This window comes from Rousettus aegyptiacus, unplaced genomic scaffold, assembly GCF_014176215.1.
Source record: "Rousettus aegyptiacus isolate mRouAeg1 unplaced genomic scaffold, mRouAeg1.p scaffold_m13_p_7, whole genome shotgun sequence".
Taxonomy (NCBI): domain Eukaryota; kingdom Metazoa; phylum Chordata; class Mammalia; order Chiroptera; family Pteropodidae; genus Rousettus; species Rousettus aegyptiacus.
Genome location: NW_023416310.1, coordinates 59,522,797 through 59,541,085, shown reverse-complemented (window position 1 = coordinate 59,541,085; position 18,289 = coordinate 59,522,797). Strand labels below are relative to the sequence as shown.

Here is an 18,289-nt window from a genome sequence, read left to right as displayed (position 1 = left end):
GGTGAATATTTTTGTCTCAGCTTTTTCTTCTGTAAATATTCTTTTAAAACTACTATATTAGATTCGAATGCCTACCTTCCTGTGGACAAGATTAAAGCAACATAAGGTACAGCTCAGGCTGTGCTTCTCCAGGTCAGTTTTGTTGCCGTCAGTGAAAGGATATGGGGGAGTGTTAACCTCATCAGTGCTCACTGCCTCCCACTACTTCCCCTCTGTGTTTAGTCTGTCACCCTGGCTCCTGTATTTCACTTCCTAAATACCTCTCATGCCAGTTCTGTTTTCACTGTCATGCTTGTAGTTCGAGCTGTTCTCTTCCCTAGACTGCTGCATAGGCTCTTACCTGGTCTGCTTCTACCCTCATCTCCACTTGCCCCTTTGACTGTAAACAAAAAGCCAGCCAGGTATTCCTTCAGCAAAAGGGATTTATTTATGAAAAAAGAAAGGATTGCAATCTGGTTCCTGCAGCCATGGTGAGCCAAGTCTGTGGAAAACAAAAGAAAGGAAGTTTGTTTATAGAGGGGAAGAGGAAGTTGGAGGCAGTGCTGTTATAACTATAGCGTTCTTCCTGTAGGGTCGCAACTGACAAAGGTGCGACAGGTCTTCCTACAGGTGCTCCTGATTCCTGTATTGGTAGAAGTCTGTCAGTTTTGACATTTCCTGCTTTTGATCGAGATCTTTCTCTGAAAGCATCACTGATCAACAGTCAAGTCTTCCAATTTCAGCAGCCTTTTGTCCCTCATTATCAGGGAGGACCTCTTCTGGGTATCATATCCCACACAGCAGGGAAAATGCATGGTCTGAAAAATGCTTGGTCTGAAAAATGTGTCCAGGTTTCACAAGCAACAGGTGTCTTTTCTGGGTATCATATCCCACACAGCAGGGAAAATGCATGATCTGAAAAATGTGTCCAGGTTTCACAAGCAACAGGTGCAGAACTCAACAGCGAGAAAACAGAGCAAAATTAAAACAACATAACCAACTTAGTCTATATGATGGTTCCAAAACAGGAGCCAGACCTGAAAGCAGTGAACCAAGTATCATTACTGTTGTGAACATTGACTCTCTTGATGATGGGTCCAGTAACTGGTGAGATTTTCCCTTTCACAATAGACTGGCAAGTGAGGACAAGGAGATTTTCCATCCAAGGAAGAGAAAAGGAAATAAATAAGGTAAGAAGCAACAGAAACAAAAGGTCGTACAGGCCTGATGGTCATTTTGGGAAAGCTCTCTCCTTCAGATGCCATCTGCTTCAGTTTCTGACAGATTTACTCTCAGGTCACCTGACTGTGTGCAGTTCCAGTCATGGTTTGATGCTTTCTGAAGGTTCAACATGTGAATTCAAGAGACTGCTCCTTGGAGTTTAGCAACACAGGGGCTGGTCAGCAGTACCTGATAGTTCTCCTTTCAGCAAGGCTGGAGGGAGTATTTTGGAGGTGTCTCTTCTGGTAAACAAAATCTCTAGGTTGTAGAGTGTAGTATTTGGGGTTTTAACCTATGTAGAGGACACTGTGAAAAGGTTGCTCTACTAAAGCATGGTTACTTTCAATAGAAGCAATCAGGTCTTTACAGTATTAAATCATTTCTCCTTTTATCAACTGTGGATCAAAAGAAGCAGGAGCCATATGCATGGAGCTTCCTGCAATTATCTCCAAAGGTGAGAGTTTATGAGCACCAAAGGGGTTAGATCTGAAATTTAAGAGGACCAACAGCCATGCTTTTTCCAAAGTATTGGAAGGCCTACAAATTGTGCCAGTTGAATCTTAATAATGATGTTAGTATGTTCAACCATGCCTGAGCGTTGGGGGTGGTAAGATCAGTGAAACTGTGTAAAACTAGCCAAACAGCACAGACTTGTTGAAGCTCATGACCAGTAAAATGGGTTTTCTGATCACTGTGGAGTTTCAGAGCAGTTCCCCTGGGGGGATAATCTTTTCTAACAGAACTTTAGCCATAGAAGAGGCAGTAGTTTATCTACAAGGGAAAGCTTCAGTCCAGTGAGAAAACACAGATCATGACTAAAAGGTATTCATACCCATGAGTTGGGGGAAGCTATATCAATTTATTTGCCAAATGTCAAATGGTCCATTAGGTCGTTTAAAATATCTGGGGGCAGAGTGAACAGGCTTCCCTGGGTTATACTTTGGACATATTAGTATTTCTTGGCCATATTAGTATTTACCATCAGTATTGATTTATAAATGCTAATCATTTTGTCAGCAGACCAATGATTTAATGCATGAAAAATAGGAGGGAAGTTTTAGAACTTGGGTTCTTATTTGGTTCTAACCAGGGCTTTCTCTTTTTAACAAACCAATTATTGAAATTCTTTTTAATATATTCAAAAACAAACATAAACTTTTAAAAAACGTTTTTTTAATTTTTCAATTACAAGTGACATCATATTACTTTCGGGTGTACAACATTTATATATCTTACAAAGTAATCACCCTAGGAAGTCCAGTACCCATCTGACACCATACATAGTTAATGCAATATCATTGACTGTGTTCCTTATGCTGTACTTTACATTCGCATAAGTGTTTTAGTAACTGCCAATTTGTACTTCTTAATCCCTTCCCCTTTATCACCCACCTCTCTAAAACCCTTCCCATCTGGCACCAATTGGTTTTTTCTCTATGAGTTCATTTCTATTTTCTTTGTTTATTTTTTCTAAGATTCCACATATAAGTAAAATTATATGGTATTTGACTTATTTCACTTACCAGAATACCTTCTGGATCCATCCATATTGTTGCAGATGGTAAGATTTCATTTTTTTTTTTTGGCTGAGTAATATTCCATTATATATATATGTATCGAATTTTCTTTATCCAATTTTTTGATGATGGACAGCTCGGTTGCTTCCATATCTTGCCTATTGTAAATAATGCTGCATTGAACATAAGGGTGCATATATCTTTTTGAATTAGTATTTTGGATTTCTTCAGATAAATACCAAGAAGGGGAATGCTGGGTCATAGGGTAGTTCTCTTTTTAATTTTTTTAGAAATTGCCGTACTATTTTCATAGCGGCTGCACTAATTTACAATCCTACCAACAGTACACAAGGATTCCCTTTTCTTCACATCCTCACCAACAGTTCTTGTTTGTTGATTTATCGGTGATAGCCATTCTGACAGCTATGAGATGATATCTCATTGTGATTTTAATTTGCATTTTCCTGATGATTAGTGCCATTTTCATGTGTCTGTTGGCCATCTGTATGTCCTCTTTGGAGAAATATGTATTCAGGTCCTCTGCCCATTTTTCAATCAGATTATTTAATTTTTTGGTATTAAGTTGTATGAGTTCCTTATATTCTTTTGGATATTAACTCCTTATCAGATGTGTCATTGGCAAATATCTTCTCCAGTTCAGTACATTGTCTTTTTGTTTTGCTGATGGTTTCCTTCATTGTGTAAAAGCTCTTTAGTTTGATGTAGTCCCATGTGTTTATTTTTTTCTTTGTTTACCTTGCCCAATGAGATATGTCCAAAAAAATTACTAAGAGCAATATCAAAGAGTTTACTGCCTATGATTTCTAGTAGTTTTATAGTTTCAGGTCAAATGCTTAAGTCTTTAATTCATTTGGAGTTCATTCTTGTATATGGTGTAAGAAAGTGATCCACTTTCATTCTTTTCATGTATCTGTCCAATTTTCTCAACACTGTTTATTGAAGAGACTGTCTCTATACCATTGTATATACTTATCATCTTTGTCATAGTTTAACTGACTTTATAGGTGTGGGTTTTTTCTGGTCTCTCTGTTCTGTTCCATTGATCTATGTTTGTGTTTTTATGCCAGTACCATGCTGTTTTGATTACTGTAGCCTTATAGTATAGTTTAATACCAGGTAGTATAACATCTTCAACCTTGTTCTTTTTTCTCAGGACTCTCTAGTTGGGGTCTTTTATAGTTCCAAATAAATTTTAGGATTATTTGTTCTAGTTCTGGAAAGAATGTCATTTGTATTTTAATTGAGATTGCATTAAATCTATAGATTGCTTTGGGTAATATGGACGTTTATCAATGTTAATTCTTCTTACCCTTGAGTATGGTATGTGCTTCCATTTATTTGTGTCTTCTTTACTGTCTTATAAAACTTTCCAAGTATAGGTCTTTTACCTCCTTGGTTAAATTTATTCCTAAGTTTTTTTGATGCAATTGTATATGGGATTATTTTCTTAATTTCTTTCTGATAGTTTGTTATTGGTATATAAAAATGCTACCAATTTCTGAATATTAAATTAGTATTCTGCTACATTACTGAATTCATTTATTAGTTCTAATAGTTTTTTGGCAGTCTTTAGGATTCTTCCTATGTAATATTGTATCTACAAATAATGACAGTCTTCCTACTTTCTTTGCAATTCACATGCCTTGTGTTTCTTCTTCTTGTCTGATAGCTATGGCTCAGGCTTGCAATATTATGTTAAATATAGGTGATGAAAGTAGACATCTTTAGCTTTTCCCTGTTGAGTATGATGTTAGCTGCACGTTTGTCATATGTAGCCTTTATTATGTTGAGATATGTTCTCTTTATTTTTATTTGGCTGAGAGTTTTTATTATAATAGGATGTCAGATTTTGTCAAATGCCTTTCTACATTTATTGATATAATTATGATTTTTATCCTTCATTTTATTTATGTGGTGTATATCGCATTAATTGATTTGCGGATATTGAACCAACCTTATATCCCAGGAATAGATCCTGCTTGATCATGGTGTATGATCTTTTTATTGTCTTGCTGAATTCAGTTTGCTAGTACCTTGTTGAGGATGTTTTCACCTGTGTACATCAGGGCCTATGCTTTTCATTTTTCATAACATATTTGTCTGGTTTTGCTATCAGGGTAATGTTGGCATAGTAAAATGAGCTTGGGAACCTCCCTCCTCTTTTAGTTTTTGGAATAGTTTGAGAATGATAGGCTTTAACTCTTCTTTGAATATTTGGTAAAATTCACCTGTGAATCCATCTGCTCTAGGACTTTTATTTGTTGTGAATTTTTTTATTACTGATTTGATTTCATTTGTAGTTATCGGTCTATTCAGATTTTCTGTTTCTTCTTGATACAATCTTGGAAGATTGCATGTTTCTAGGAATTTATCTTTTTCTGCCTGATGTTTCAGTTAGTTAGCATATAATTGGTCATAGTATTTTCTTATAATCCTTTTTATTTCTATGGTGTCAAATGTCACTTTTCTTTTGTTTCTGATTTTATTTATTTGAGCCCTGTTTCTTTTTCTTTTCTTGAAATTCTGGATAATGGTTTATCAATTTTGTTTATTTTTTCAAAGAATCAAATCTTGGTTTCATTAATCATTTATATGTGTGTGTGTATGTGTGTCTATATGTGTGTGTGTGTATATATATATATATAGACACACGTGTGTGTGTGTGTGTGTGTGTATAAATAAATAAGACTTATCTCATTTATTTCCACTGTGATCTTTATTATTTCCCTTTTCTCATTTTGGGCTTTGTTTGTTCTTCTTTTTCTAGTTCTTTTAGGTGTAACGTTAAGATTTTTTTATTTGAGATTTTTCCTGTTTCTTGAATTAAGCTTATTGCTATGAATTTCCCTCCCAGAACTGCTTTGGCTATGTTACATAGGTTTTTGGGGGTTTGTGTTTTTATTATCATTTGTCTCAAAGTATTTTTTGATTTCTTCCTTATGCTCATTGTTAACCCATTCGTTGTTTAGTAACATGTTATTTAACCTCCATGTATTTGTGTATTTCAGTTTTTTTCTTGTAATTGATTTCTAGTTTCATACCATTGTGATCAAAGAATATACTGAATATGATTTCAGTCTTCTTCATGTTATTGAGATTTGTGGCCTAACATTAGTTTATCCTGGAAAATGTCCATGTGCAGTTGAGAGACATATACATTCCACCGCTTTTGGGTAAAATGTCCTAAAAAATACCAGTTAAGTCCATCTGTTTTAATATGTCATTTAAGTCCACTGTTTCCTTGTTGATTTTCTGTCTAGATTATCAGTTCGTTGATGTCAGTGGGATGTTAAAGGACCCTAATATTACTGTATTAGTTTCAGTCTCTCTCTTTGTACCTATTAGTATCTGCTGTAGAGATTTAGGTGCTCTTATGTCAGGTGAATTGATGTTTATGAGAGTTAGGTCTTCTTGTTGGATTGATTCCTTTATCATTATGAAATGCCTTTCTTCTTCTATTGTTAAAGGAGGTGAACATAGTGTTTACCTACTCTACCATCTTGATCGGACGTCCTATTCCAATCTTGTTTTTTCTTTTCTGAAGCCAATCGTTAGGCTTCTCTGGCCAGTTCTTGTAACTTATCAGCTGGGGAAATATCCCTTTGGAACATGAGAGGTTCCTTTAAGGGAAGCATTCCTTGTGGAAATATCAGCAAGGTAATTTTCTTTACCTTCCAGAGAGTCAAGTTTAGAATGCCCTGGGATCTTAATAATACCTAAAGTGACAAGTAAAACTCCTGACATACAGGCTATTTCTAATTTATTTCCAATGAAAGGAGGGAAGCCATGCTCCTTCCATAATATTCCAAAATCATAAGCTACTCTGAAGATTATATTTACTGTCAGTATAAATGTTGGCAGTTTTGCCCTTGGCCTAAATAAACACAAGCTGAAACGAGGGCATATAATTCAGCCTGTTGAACTAAAGAGGGACGATGGTTTTAAAAATATAGTCAGCTAGGGTCCCTGTAGAAGGGATGGCCTAAAAATATTTAGATAACTGAGATTTCATTTTTCATAGGCTTTTCTCTAAGCAAGGAGCCAAACAGCCTAAAAAACTCAAACAGCTTATGTAGTTTGAATAGTTTAGGCATCCCACAGGCTTAATACCATCCATTTCCACTTATAACAGTCCATTCCAGAACGGGTCAGGCTGACTGAAGCAGCACAGATTCAGAGAATCAGTCCGGTCCCAAGGGAGCAAGGCCATAGGCTGACACAGCATAGTTCTAGTAGATCATATAGTTAGTGCCTAGTTAGTATTCCCCCACTAGACTGAAAGCTCCATGAGGACGTTGGGTCTCTAGTGCTTAGAACAGAGCCTGCCACATTTAGAAGTGCACCAAACGTGTGAGCAGAACAATTGGAATGAGAAGGTGCACAGTACATTCTTCTGAAACCTGTTACTGGGTTCTACCTTCCAGTCCTCTTGTAATGTTGTCTGTATATGTCCCCTTCCCTTTTCTCACGAGAGTGTAAACTGGACCCCCATCTTAAACTTACAATGGTAGACCCACTGCACATGACTTCCACTTTTTCATACCAACTCTAAAGCTTTGATCCTGCCTTGGAAAGTCCACTGCTCTGCCAAGCTCATCACCTTGACACATCTCTGTCAGTCATATCATACTGAGGTTTCCTCCATTGAAGTGCCTTTACTTTTCTCTCCCTTCCGTCTGCCTCAATCCTTTCTCAAGTCCAACCCTCTGTAGGGTATGCGTCAGTATTTGATTATATATTCTGAAGTTTTGTGAGATGTCCTTCCTCATTAGATTGCAAATCCTTTGGAAAATAGAATAATGAATCTCCATTTAACTTTCGTCCTCTTCATTATTTTAAACATTTAAATTTTTATTTCATTATTATAGAACTGTATTTGTCCTTTGTAGAGAAATTAGAAAATATGGATAATCCAAACGAAAAAGCAATTTTAAATCTTTTCAGATCCTACCAACCAGAGATATTTTGGTATATATTCTAACAGACTCTGGCGTGTGTGGATATGTGTGTGTGTATATGTATATGGTGTATATATATGTTGTGTTTTCATGTAAAATGAATCATATAGTCAGGTAAAAAGAATCACATCGTGTACAGTATCCTGTAGTCATTTATTCACTCAACAGTATATCATGAATACTTTTTCATGTCAAATAGGTATCTATGTTATTATTTTCATTTGCCATTGATTGCTCTGGAACAGTAAAACTGAATAGAAAATATTAATGTCCTTATTGAAATAATTATGTCTTCAGAGCTTTAAATTTTAAATCCCATTTTTATCATTGAATTTAACTTTTATCTGAGTAAGGATTAAAAAAAAATAACAGTAATTGAAGGGATAATACCAGTATCTGAAAGGAGGCAACATAACTTTTTGTTATGTTGTTGCCTTTAAGATTGGACTTGACATAAAACCTAGGGAATATTTTGATAACCTGGTGAAAACAGTTTTGAAGTGAAAGTAGTAACGAAACCTCTACTAGGGTGGAGTAGGTATTGTGATTTATTTTTTTTTACAACACACCTCTTGAATTCCAGGGCTGGGAGAACCATGTTTGTTCTTTCAAGACCTTAGAAGATTAGATTTGCTAGCTTGTGACTGACTTCCTTGGAATGTGAAAATAACTGTTGCTTTTCTCCTCTTATGCACAAGTACTTCATGTATTGGATTTTTTTTTTTTTAATGAGGGTTTACTTTAGAAATATGCTCAACAGATAAAAGAGGAGATCTTTGAAATCATCTGATTTAGCTGTTTCTGTTTACAAATGGAAAAATTAAGGACTTCTATAGTTAACTGACCTCCTGTGTGCTTATATGCCAACCACAGCAAGTAAGTTGCCAAATGTGAAACTATCAGCTGGACATCTTTGTTTGCTCTTGTACCTACACCAACTTACCTTGTGCTGTCTTTCAGCTCCTTGAAAATGTGGGATGGGATAGGTTACTTGAAATTTCATTCTAAATTCTTTTGAAATATGCCAGGAAAACTTGCCATATTGTGACAGTGGCTTTTGAGAACATTTTTTTAATTGTCTAACAAAAGACGTAGATGACCCATGTTGCTTGTTGTAAGAGAGACTTCTTTGTGTTTCTGACTCAGAATCATACAGTCAGGTTCTCACAAGCTTTTGAAAACATTTCAACTTGTACATTTGAGAGTTATAGAAAGGCTGATTAAGGAAAAAAATCATAGGAGCTTGTAGACAGTTACAGTATTATCTCCTTAAAATGGGATCATATTTTTGGTGATTTTTATCTGACTCTCGGCTGTTTTTCTAGATAGTTAATTCTGCCTCCTCATACTCTCTCTGTTTTGATTAATTTGAACTTGAACATACTCACAATGGCATATTGTAGTTTGAAGTCTTCTGCCACAGTATTTTTAACACTGGGTCCTTCCGTCACATTGATAGCCCATAACACTCTTGAGAGGCCTCGTTTAGGAAGATATTATAGCTAGATAATAAAGGTTAAAGAGATGAATGTGTGAGAAAAAGTAAGGAAGGATATTCTTGCTCTATTACAGAAAGTTTGCTTTCCCCTATAAATGGTTATTCATGAGATAAAATTTAAATTAAAAAAGGATTAATTTCCATTAAGTTCAGAGTCAGTTGCAAAACATAAAATCCTCCTCTCATCATATGTCACACAAGAAAATTAATGGCCTGGAAACGTACAGCTGGTTGACAGTTTACAGGCCTTTAGTACCTAGTATAACTGGGCTAATGACATGGAAGCCATTTTGCAGCTGTCTTAATTCTGCATAGGAGATAGAACTGACAGTTTGGTAACACTAATGATCAGTTTTAAAGGTTTGATATTGAACTAGGTTCCTTTCCCCTCCAATGCCTGGGGGAGAATTGGGGGTACTTGAACCAAGTACACTGAAAACTGGACTATGTCAGGTATAGGTAAATATTTAGGCTAATTTTGAAATTCTTATTCCAAATGGAAAGTGTTTATACTTGTGTAAGGTAGTGTTTTACTCTACAAATGTGAAAAGCTTCTGAGGTTTTACAATCTCACCAAGAAAGTAAATTTTTCCAAAACTGAAATTGATGTGCTTTTTAAAAATTTCATTTAGGTAATGCTAATTTTTTTTTTTTTAAAGTTTCAAAACTCTGGAGCTTTAATCTCAAGCATAGCACTGTAAAGTGATTAGGGTTTCAAAATCAGTTGTTGGACAACTAAGCCAAAGAACTTATTTATTTAACAAATACAAATGTCTAACATGTAGCTGGCTCTGTAGACACAGTGATAAGTTCGATATATTGCTGTCCTCATAGAGCTGTTATTCCAAGAGGAGGGATGAGTAAAAAAAGAACCCATCATGAGACTGACTGTGTGGTTCCGATGACAGAAGTAAGCACAGGAAAATCTGAGGACACAGAGGGGTAATTGTGGGTACCTAGGATCTAGAAAGGCTTCTTATAAGAGATGACGCGTGCCCTGAGGCCTAGTGGGACTACTAGACGCTAGTCCTGCCAGAGGTCCCTTCCAGTCTTATGAAGCTGCATGTGGAAGGCCAGGAAGTAAGAGGAAGCAGTTTGTCCTGGGAACTGCCTGGGGCTCAGTACCATGTGGTGGGGGAGCAGAGCTCTGCAGAGCTCAGCTGGAGTGTGCTAGCAGTGCAGACATCAAAAAGTCCCCGCAGGATTAATAAGCGATCAGATTATGATTAACAACAACAACAACAACAACAACACTTTGAAATTTGGAGAATGGATTAGAAGTTGGTAGGGTTAGTGGCAAAAAGATCAATTAGGAAGCTGAGAGAAATTAAAGAGGGACAACAGGAACTCTTCTGAAAAAGTGTTTAGTTCAGTACAGGGCACCAAGTAAATATGTATTAAATGAACAAATAAAGATCAATGTAAACCGGAAGACCTAAGATAAAGTCCATCTGTTGCTTTCTGAAAGATCTGTCTGTTCCCTGAAATGGTTATAAAATTTTATGCTTGCATGCATTTTCTGAGAGAGCGTCATTAACTTTCATCAGATGCATAAAAGGTCCATGACCCTCTAAAAGAAGGAAAACTACTGGGTTAGATGTTAGCCTGGCAGAATAGAGACCTTGTGTAATGAATGTTCCATAGAGCTTTGTATTTAGTCATTTCAATCAAGGGCTAACATTTATGGAAGAAATTATCAGCTATGCTAGTAACAGAAAGCTGGAACAGGTATCTAATTATCCCAGGAGTCAAAGTACAGATTCAAAGAGAAACCAACTGGTTGGACAGAAGCGAATAAAAAGTTGTAATTAGATTCATAGACCAGCCGCACTGTACTGGGTGTGGAATGGAAGATGCTCACCTTAAAATTTTTGTAAACTATTGTTCTTTAACAGCTTTTGGGCATGAGGGAAAGGGGAGATCCCCGTGGGTTTTATGAGGTGGTAAGTGCTTCATCACTAGAATCCTTTAAGGAGAGGCGGAATCCCAGGTCAGGGATGTTGTGCAGGAGTGAGGCCATGTGGAGAATGAGAAAGAAATCTTCACTGAATGGGAGGCTAGACTGGCCTTCAAAGATTATTTAGAGTGACAAAATGAAAAGTTTCCTTATATAAAGACTCACAGAAAATGCACTTAACATAGACCTCTGTACTGTCAACAGTATACTAAGACAGTTTTTGAAATTTAAAACTCATTTAAAATAGTTCTGATCTGAGAATCAGGCACAAATTTTAACTGTTTCTGTAGAAAAATATGAAAGGAAAAAAGCCGAAGACATACCTCCTTCGCCTGTCATGATCCTCCTGTGTGTTCTAGGGGTTCTCCCTCCCTTGTTGCTAATGTACAGGAGCACCGTTATGAGTTGGCCGTCTGGCTGCAGCCTGAGCTAGTCAGTCGGTGGTGTATTTTGTAGCATATGTGAATTTCCCTTTCAGAAAGTAGGTCTGTCTGTGCCTGTGTACACTTTTCCTAGTTCTTCTTATAGTACAGTAAAATCTCAAGGCATATCTGAAGGAGTGCTAAGGAAAAAGAGGAAGCCTTTTTTCTGTCTCTGTTTTCAATGAAAAGACAATATAGTTAAAAGCGCTTTGCCCAAAGTCCCAGACTTTGATTTTACTTAGTTGCAGAAATTTCATTAGAATGTAAGCATTGATTTACTGAAATACGTTTTTGTCAGTACAGCCATTTTAAAAGTCAGAGGGCAAGAATTGTTTCAGTTTGTTTGTTATATAGCTTGGGAATTTTTTTTTTGTTCACATTCTTTTAATCTTAGATTCAGGATTCGTCCTACACAGTTAGGTGTTTCCTGTCTAGTTAACCTTTAGTGGTTACCAAGCTCTTCTTCCTTTTCAGTATGATGCATTACTTTTTAAAAGGCATTTTTAAAAATCAAGCTCTCTTGTTTGCATTTTTCTATAGAAACAAGTCCTATTTAATATTGAGGTTTCTGTGTTTGCAGTGAATACAATTAATTTGTAATTTGACAATTTTCTAATCTGCTTTGCTGCCTAGAGTTAAACACATTAAAGATCGCTGGTTGTTTCTCTTCATTTGTTTTTCAACTGTTTTGACAAAAATGTGAGAATTTGACATTTTAGGAATCCTAATTTTATGTTTCTATCACTGTAAATTTTAAACTTTTCTGTAATTTAGATCTCAGTAGGATCATAGGGCTTTGTACAAAAGACATATGTAAATCTTCTAAATGATTTCCATTTATTTTTGAATAGGCAGTATATTCAAAATTCAGAAGGTATAAAGTGATATGTAACAGAAATGCTTTCTTCTGCTACTGTTGCTCCACTGGACCCATATTATCAGTTTTGTGTACAGTTCCAGGGAAAGAGAGACCTCTGTTGCTCGACTTTTTCTTTTTTTACATCTTTATCACTAATTAAATCTAGTGTAGTAACAAAAGTAGTGATTTTCTTCTGCAGCTTTAAAAACATACTTTATATTTTTGTGGCTGCTATAAAAAGTGTTTTCCATTGGGGCCATGGAACTAGGGAGCTGCCCAGCATCTGCATGTCCTGAGTGAAGGAGTAAGATGTAGACTCCCCTTTTCTTGTAGGGTGCTTTAATTTTTGTATTCATAATACAGATACTCTTTGGGCAATAGATTAACTTTTTAATTCTTGTTGTAAAAGAAAAAGTTTCAGAGTGTGTTCTTGTTGAAGGGATTTTGGAATGGAAAGAAGCTGATACAAATTACTCAAGGAGAATTTAAAGTCAAACTATTGGCTAAAACTTGCCAAGGATCTAGCCTGTATTTGTGATATGGTGATATATATCAAGTGAGATTCAATTAGATTGTAGGCTAGAATGCTGCCTGCTCTTGTGCTAACATCATTTGGAGTTGAATGATAAAGAACTTGCCCCACACCCTCCACACACCAAAACCCAAAACCTTTTTCTTAACTTCCTCACTGTCTAGGATCAAATACACAGATAAATACAAAGGCTACATAGGTACCACAATAGTGATTAAACTGAGGTACACATTTTATGAGAGGGAGATATTCAGAATGGGTAGTTACAGATTTAGAAAGTCATTGGATAGAGGTTGATAGAAGAAACCACCTTTCTTTCAGTTATGAATGTTTGAACGATAGTTGATGGAGAAAAAAGAGACTTCCTTTCTAATGAGGATTTAGAGTAGTGAAAGGGAGGAATTGGACTGCTTCCCTTACAATTCTGCCTTTTTTTTTTCTTTTTAAGGAAAACATCCCTAAGAACTCATGATGACCAGGCACTTTTTAAACTGACAGCTGCTTGTGAAATGTTAATGGATTTCCTGGCAAATAAAATAGGGCAGGACCCTTCTTTAGTCATTACCTTATTGGAGCTTTTTAGCCCAGTTTCAATTCAGAGTGATGCTTTAAAGATTTATAAAAGATTGGTGTGATTATTTATAACAATTAAATTTTTCTTATTAGTAATCATGTGAACAACTCTGGTCACTACTCCGCCCCTCATGTACTCCCCCACTCCCAAGGTGAAAGCCCAGAGATAAGGCAAGCCAGGCCTTACTGAGAAGGGTGTGTACCAGCAGAGAAACAGGAAGCTGTGCTTCAGCACCCGGTCTGCCTGGAGGTTTCTAATTCAGGGTCAGGTATGCTGAGGTTCTGCAAGGGACACTTCTTTCTGAGCCCTGGCAGCCACGCTGTTTACCATAAATGCTTTAAAGTGTCAGGAATTCATGTATAGAGAGAAATATGACTGCATTACAGCTTAAAGAACTTTCACATTCAGGTCTCTACAGGAGAAGACGAGATCGTCCAGATAGTTTGAGATTGATTGGGTTACCGGAGGAAGAACTAAGGTGAGTGCAAAGTCATGGTTGCCTAAAGGTCAAGGCGCCTAATGATTGCAGTGAGAGTCGTGCCTAAGTGGATGCAGTAATGGGGAGTACACATTTAGAAGATTCCACTAGGAACCTCTCAGTGTCTAGTTAAGGATTAAACATAATCCCAAAATTGTGCTTGATTGGAACTATGTAAAGCTAGAATTCTTTTTCCCATTTCTTCATAAATCCTGTAAGTTATTTTAGCTCTTCCCCAAACCTATAGTGTTTTTATGTCTTTAAAAACTGTATAATTACCACAGTAATATTTAAAACTGGAAACAATTGATTAATTGATGCTCCCCCACCCCCCACCCTTGGTTTAAAGATAGATTGCTTTGGTTTATTAGAATGTGTTTCTTTGAGGAATTTTTCTTTGATTTTTGGTGGTGAATGTAAGTTCGTGGTGTTTTGGGGTCAGGATTGGGGTGTTCATACAGGATTCTTTATTATTGAAATGAATTTAACAAAGGACTGCAGAGAAACTATTGCTTGTAACCTAGGAAGGAAGGACATCAAAAATCTGGAACCATTTTAACTAAAAAGGTAGTGGTTTTATTTTCTAAGTCAATTTCCCTAAAACCACAATTTTGGTTTTTGTTACAACCATTGAATTTTTTTTTTTTAGATTTTAGGTTCTGAAAAGCGCCTGCAACTTTAAGCTGTGTGTTAAAATACTGTTAACTTGAAGGGTTTAGATTTTCTGTTTCTGAGATGAAGTGTTCCTGTTTTAGTGCTGACAGAGGCTGCAATAAAGAGAGACTTCCTTTTTATTACATATACTGCATAGTATTTTAATTTGTTGATGGACTCTCAGGTGTTTGAATATCCTAATTAGATGTGGGAGGGGTATTTCTATGTTTTGTGCTATTGCTCTTTAAATAAATTTGAATTAAATTAATTCAATAAAGTTGAATTAAATAAATTCGATAAAGTTGAATTAAATAAATTCAATTTTAGAATTTCTTTTTAAGTTCTTTATTTAAATTTGACAAGGAAACTTTTTGACACTTTTATTAAATTTGTTTTTCTTGTTTTATTTTTTCTCCATCCGCCCCTCCCATTTGACAACCATATGCTTGTTCTCTGTGGGTTTGTTTTGTTTTTTTTTTTTTAGATTCTACATATAAGTGAAGACATACGGTATTTGCCTTTCTCTGACTAATTTCACTTAGCCAGCTATACTACAGGAACTGTACTTTAAAGGGAATTATTTATTTGAAAATTATCAACTCTTTCACTACCTTTTGAAAAGAATAGTAAAGTTAAAGGACTTACTGACACTAACGTTAGAATTTATTCCCTACTGTCGTCAGGTGTCTCATAGCTACATTTACTGTATTAACTATGAATTGAATATTAGACTAAACAGAACTTAAAAGCTTCAGAGTTTGAAATGTTATAAATGTTAAGAATGATGTTTAGTGAAAATATTGAAATCTCTTTTGCTAACCACATAAGCTGTTGGAAGTGACATCTGAAATTGACTTTTAGTTGTAGACTCCAATCTACTATTGATCCAGGAGTGAAAAGTTACCAAAAACAGTTTAAATTTCAGATTTGGGGGTCCTAAGAATTTTTTTTTTTAATGAAGATATGTAAAACACCATTTGAGACTAACCATCTTTTGCTTATTTTCAGACAGCAAAAGTATATGATTAATAGGACCTATATGCCCGAAGAGGTGGTTATATAGTTATAATGGCTTTTGAAGCAACAAGATATTTTCTTTTGTCTAGAGTTTAATTAAAGGAAGGAGAGTAATTCTTAAGTATTGGTTGTTCCATTGGGTGAACGGGAAATATTTTTCCACCATGATGTAGTTCCCTGGTGATAATAAGGGACTTATATTTCTGCCATTTCTCTATCCCTTAATGCAGAGAGAATGACCATGTCCTTATTTCAGGATTGCAGTGCTTAGCTAACAAAATCAGGCAATTGTCTGTTTTTCCATGGACTTTTTATCAGTTTCGAGAGGCAAGGATTTTTCTTTTCTAGTTTTTTGTTTGTTTGTTTGCCTAATTATATTTTTAGTATTTAGTCAGGTTTCTTAGCTTAATAGGAATCAAGGCAGGTAGGGATTTGAAATTAGGCACACCTATTTCAGTAGCACACAGTTGGATAAGTTATATAATCTAGTTGAACCTCAGTTTGTTCCTCTTTAAATTGAGGATAAAAATCTATTATTGAGCACTGTTATCTCAAAATTCTCACCACCAACTTAATAGGGTAGGGGTTATTATTATTTCATGAATAGTACTGTAGAGTTAATGCCTTTCATGCGTTATTCAACTAATTTTTATTGAGTGCCTACTGTGTGCTACATAAAAATGTAGTGATGAGTCAGACACAGTTCTTCCCTTGAGGGGAAGAACTGTGGCACATCCAATATGGCCAGCAGATGTTCTTCCTAGGAGCAGTTATTTATCTTTAAATATATGTAATACTGAACATCTTTCATACTGTCTTAAGTATTGCATAAGACTCATATCTGCTGTAATTCCTTCTTACTCACATGTTCATTTTCTTGGCATGTTTGTGGACTCTAGGGAGAATAAAAAGCTATCAGAGATTAAAAAGGGCTGTGCTCACTGCCAGAAAGCATTTTTTAGTTTAAATAAAAGTCTGTGTTCTGAAACATAATACAAGTGTTGAAAGAGCACAGTAATAGACATAAAAATAGTTCTGGCTTTGAACTTGAAATGGTTTGAAACAGAAGCATGTAAAAGGCAGCATAAAAAACATTTGACTATAGATTTTTATTTTAAGGTGTTAAGTATAACCCTAAACTTACTATACTTGCATACCTTTATGCAACCCTCAAATACCCACTGGGTATTTGAGGGTTGTATTATTATAATTTATCTTATTTAAATAGTAATTGTGACTACTAGTAGAATGTGTCCTCTGGGCTTTTATCTTGAGTTTTAGAACATGTCCTTAAGTTTGTCTAGAATCTAACATAAATAGAATCTAATTGCTTCTTATTGCCTAAGAAACAATTAGAAACTATTTTCTTTTACAAAGCTCAATATTAAGGATTTGGATAAAGCGTGTATATTCATTTACACACAAGGACTGTGTACCTACAGACTATGTATATACATACAGATAGTCTTTATGTCCCTCTCCTGATAACCTGGGTAGAACTGATAAGACTTAATTTCTTGAGGAAATCTGAATGAAAAACACACCTGAACAATTTACCATCCCACTCTCCTTTAAAATTCTCTAAGCCGCTTTTCCCCTGCCTCAAATATAAAGGGGACACTTCAAAATTCAGGTCTTCACTGACTGGATCCAAAGCAGGGGTTGGCAAATTATGACCTTTAGTCCAAATGTGGTCCACTGCTTATTTTTATATGGCTCACAAGTTTAGGATGGATTTTACATTTTTCAAATGGTTAATAAAAAGAGAGAGAATATTTCATGACATATGAAAATTACCTGAAATTCAAATTTCAGTTATCTGTAAATAAAGTTTTATTGGAATACAGCCATGCATATTTCGTATGTGTTATCTACATATATATGATGGTTTCTTGAGACAGTGGCACAGTTGAATTGTGACACAGGCGCCCCTGCCGGAAAGACAATAGCATTTACTTTATGGCCCTTAACAGTTGATTCCTGGTTTAATGCTTAGATAAAGAACTGTTAAATCTTTCTCTGTTGTTCTTTCAGTTGTGCACCTGTAGTAAATCTCTGTTAGAGTTATGATGCCTTGATAGAGTCAGGACTGTGTCAGTCTTTTGAAATCCATATGAATCAAGAAAATATACTTAGAAATTTGTATCTCTATGTGATGTTGACTAGATGCAACAGTGAGAAGTTCTTTACTTACTAGAACTTCTTTTTGCTTTTCTTTCCCACCCTTTTCCTGATGGAACTGGATAACCAGGAATGCAAGGAAGTGCAAAGAAAAGTAATCTTTACTTTCCGATTATTACTGAGCTCATGTCTTTTAAGATATAGGATATGATTATTTTTAAGTAATGAGAATATCTTTAACTTGATTTGAGAGTAGAAAACTCAAGTACTGTGTTCTTGAATAATACATTACCATTGATTAATCCCTTGTTATGGGCCACCCACTGTATTAAGAATTTTCATATTTTTTGTTTGTTTTCGTTTTTTAACTCACAATCCAATCAGAGAGTAGGAAGAACCTAAGACTGTAAAAGGTAATCATTGTTATATGACCAGTTCCTGTTCTTGATTCAAATAAGTTAGTGCTCTGAGTTTAGCTAAG

General features: G+C 35.5%; 1 protein-coding gene across 6 annotated transcripts in view; it reads left to right on the top strand.

Moving 5' to 3' along the window:
• The window catches only part of LIMS1 (LIM zinc finger domain containing 1), a 145,260-nt gene that overhangs the window by 70,327 nt on the left and 56,644 nt on the right, over window positions 1–18,289 (top strand). The window contains exon 1 of one of the 6 annotated variants that reach the window (XM_016162967.2): window positions 12,554–14,016. The exons of 4 other annotated variants lie outside the window; for them this stretch is intronic. In XM_016162967.2, the coding sequence (XP_016018453.1) occupies window positions 13,910–14,016 (107 nt within the window). In that variant the 5' untranslated portion in view covers window positions 12,554–13,909. Of the gene's footprint in view, window positions 1–12,553; window positions 14,017–18,289 lie in introns of those variants that run through there. One more of the 6 variants, XM_016162968.2, reaches the window with a different exon arrangement.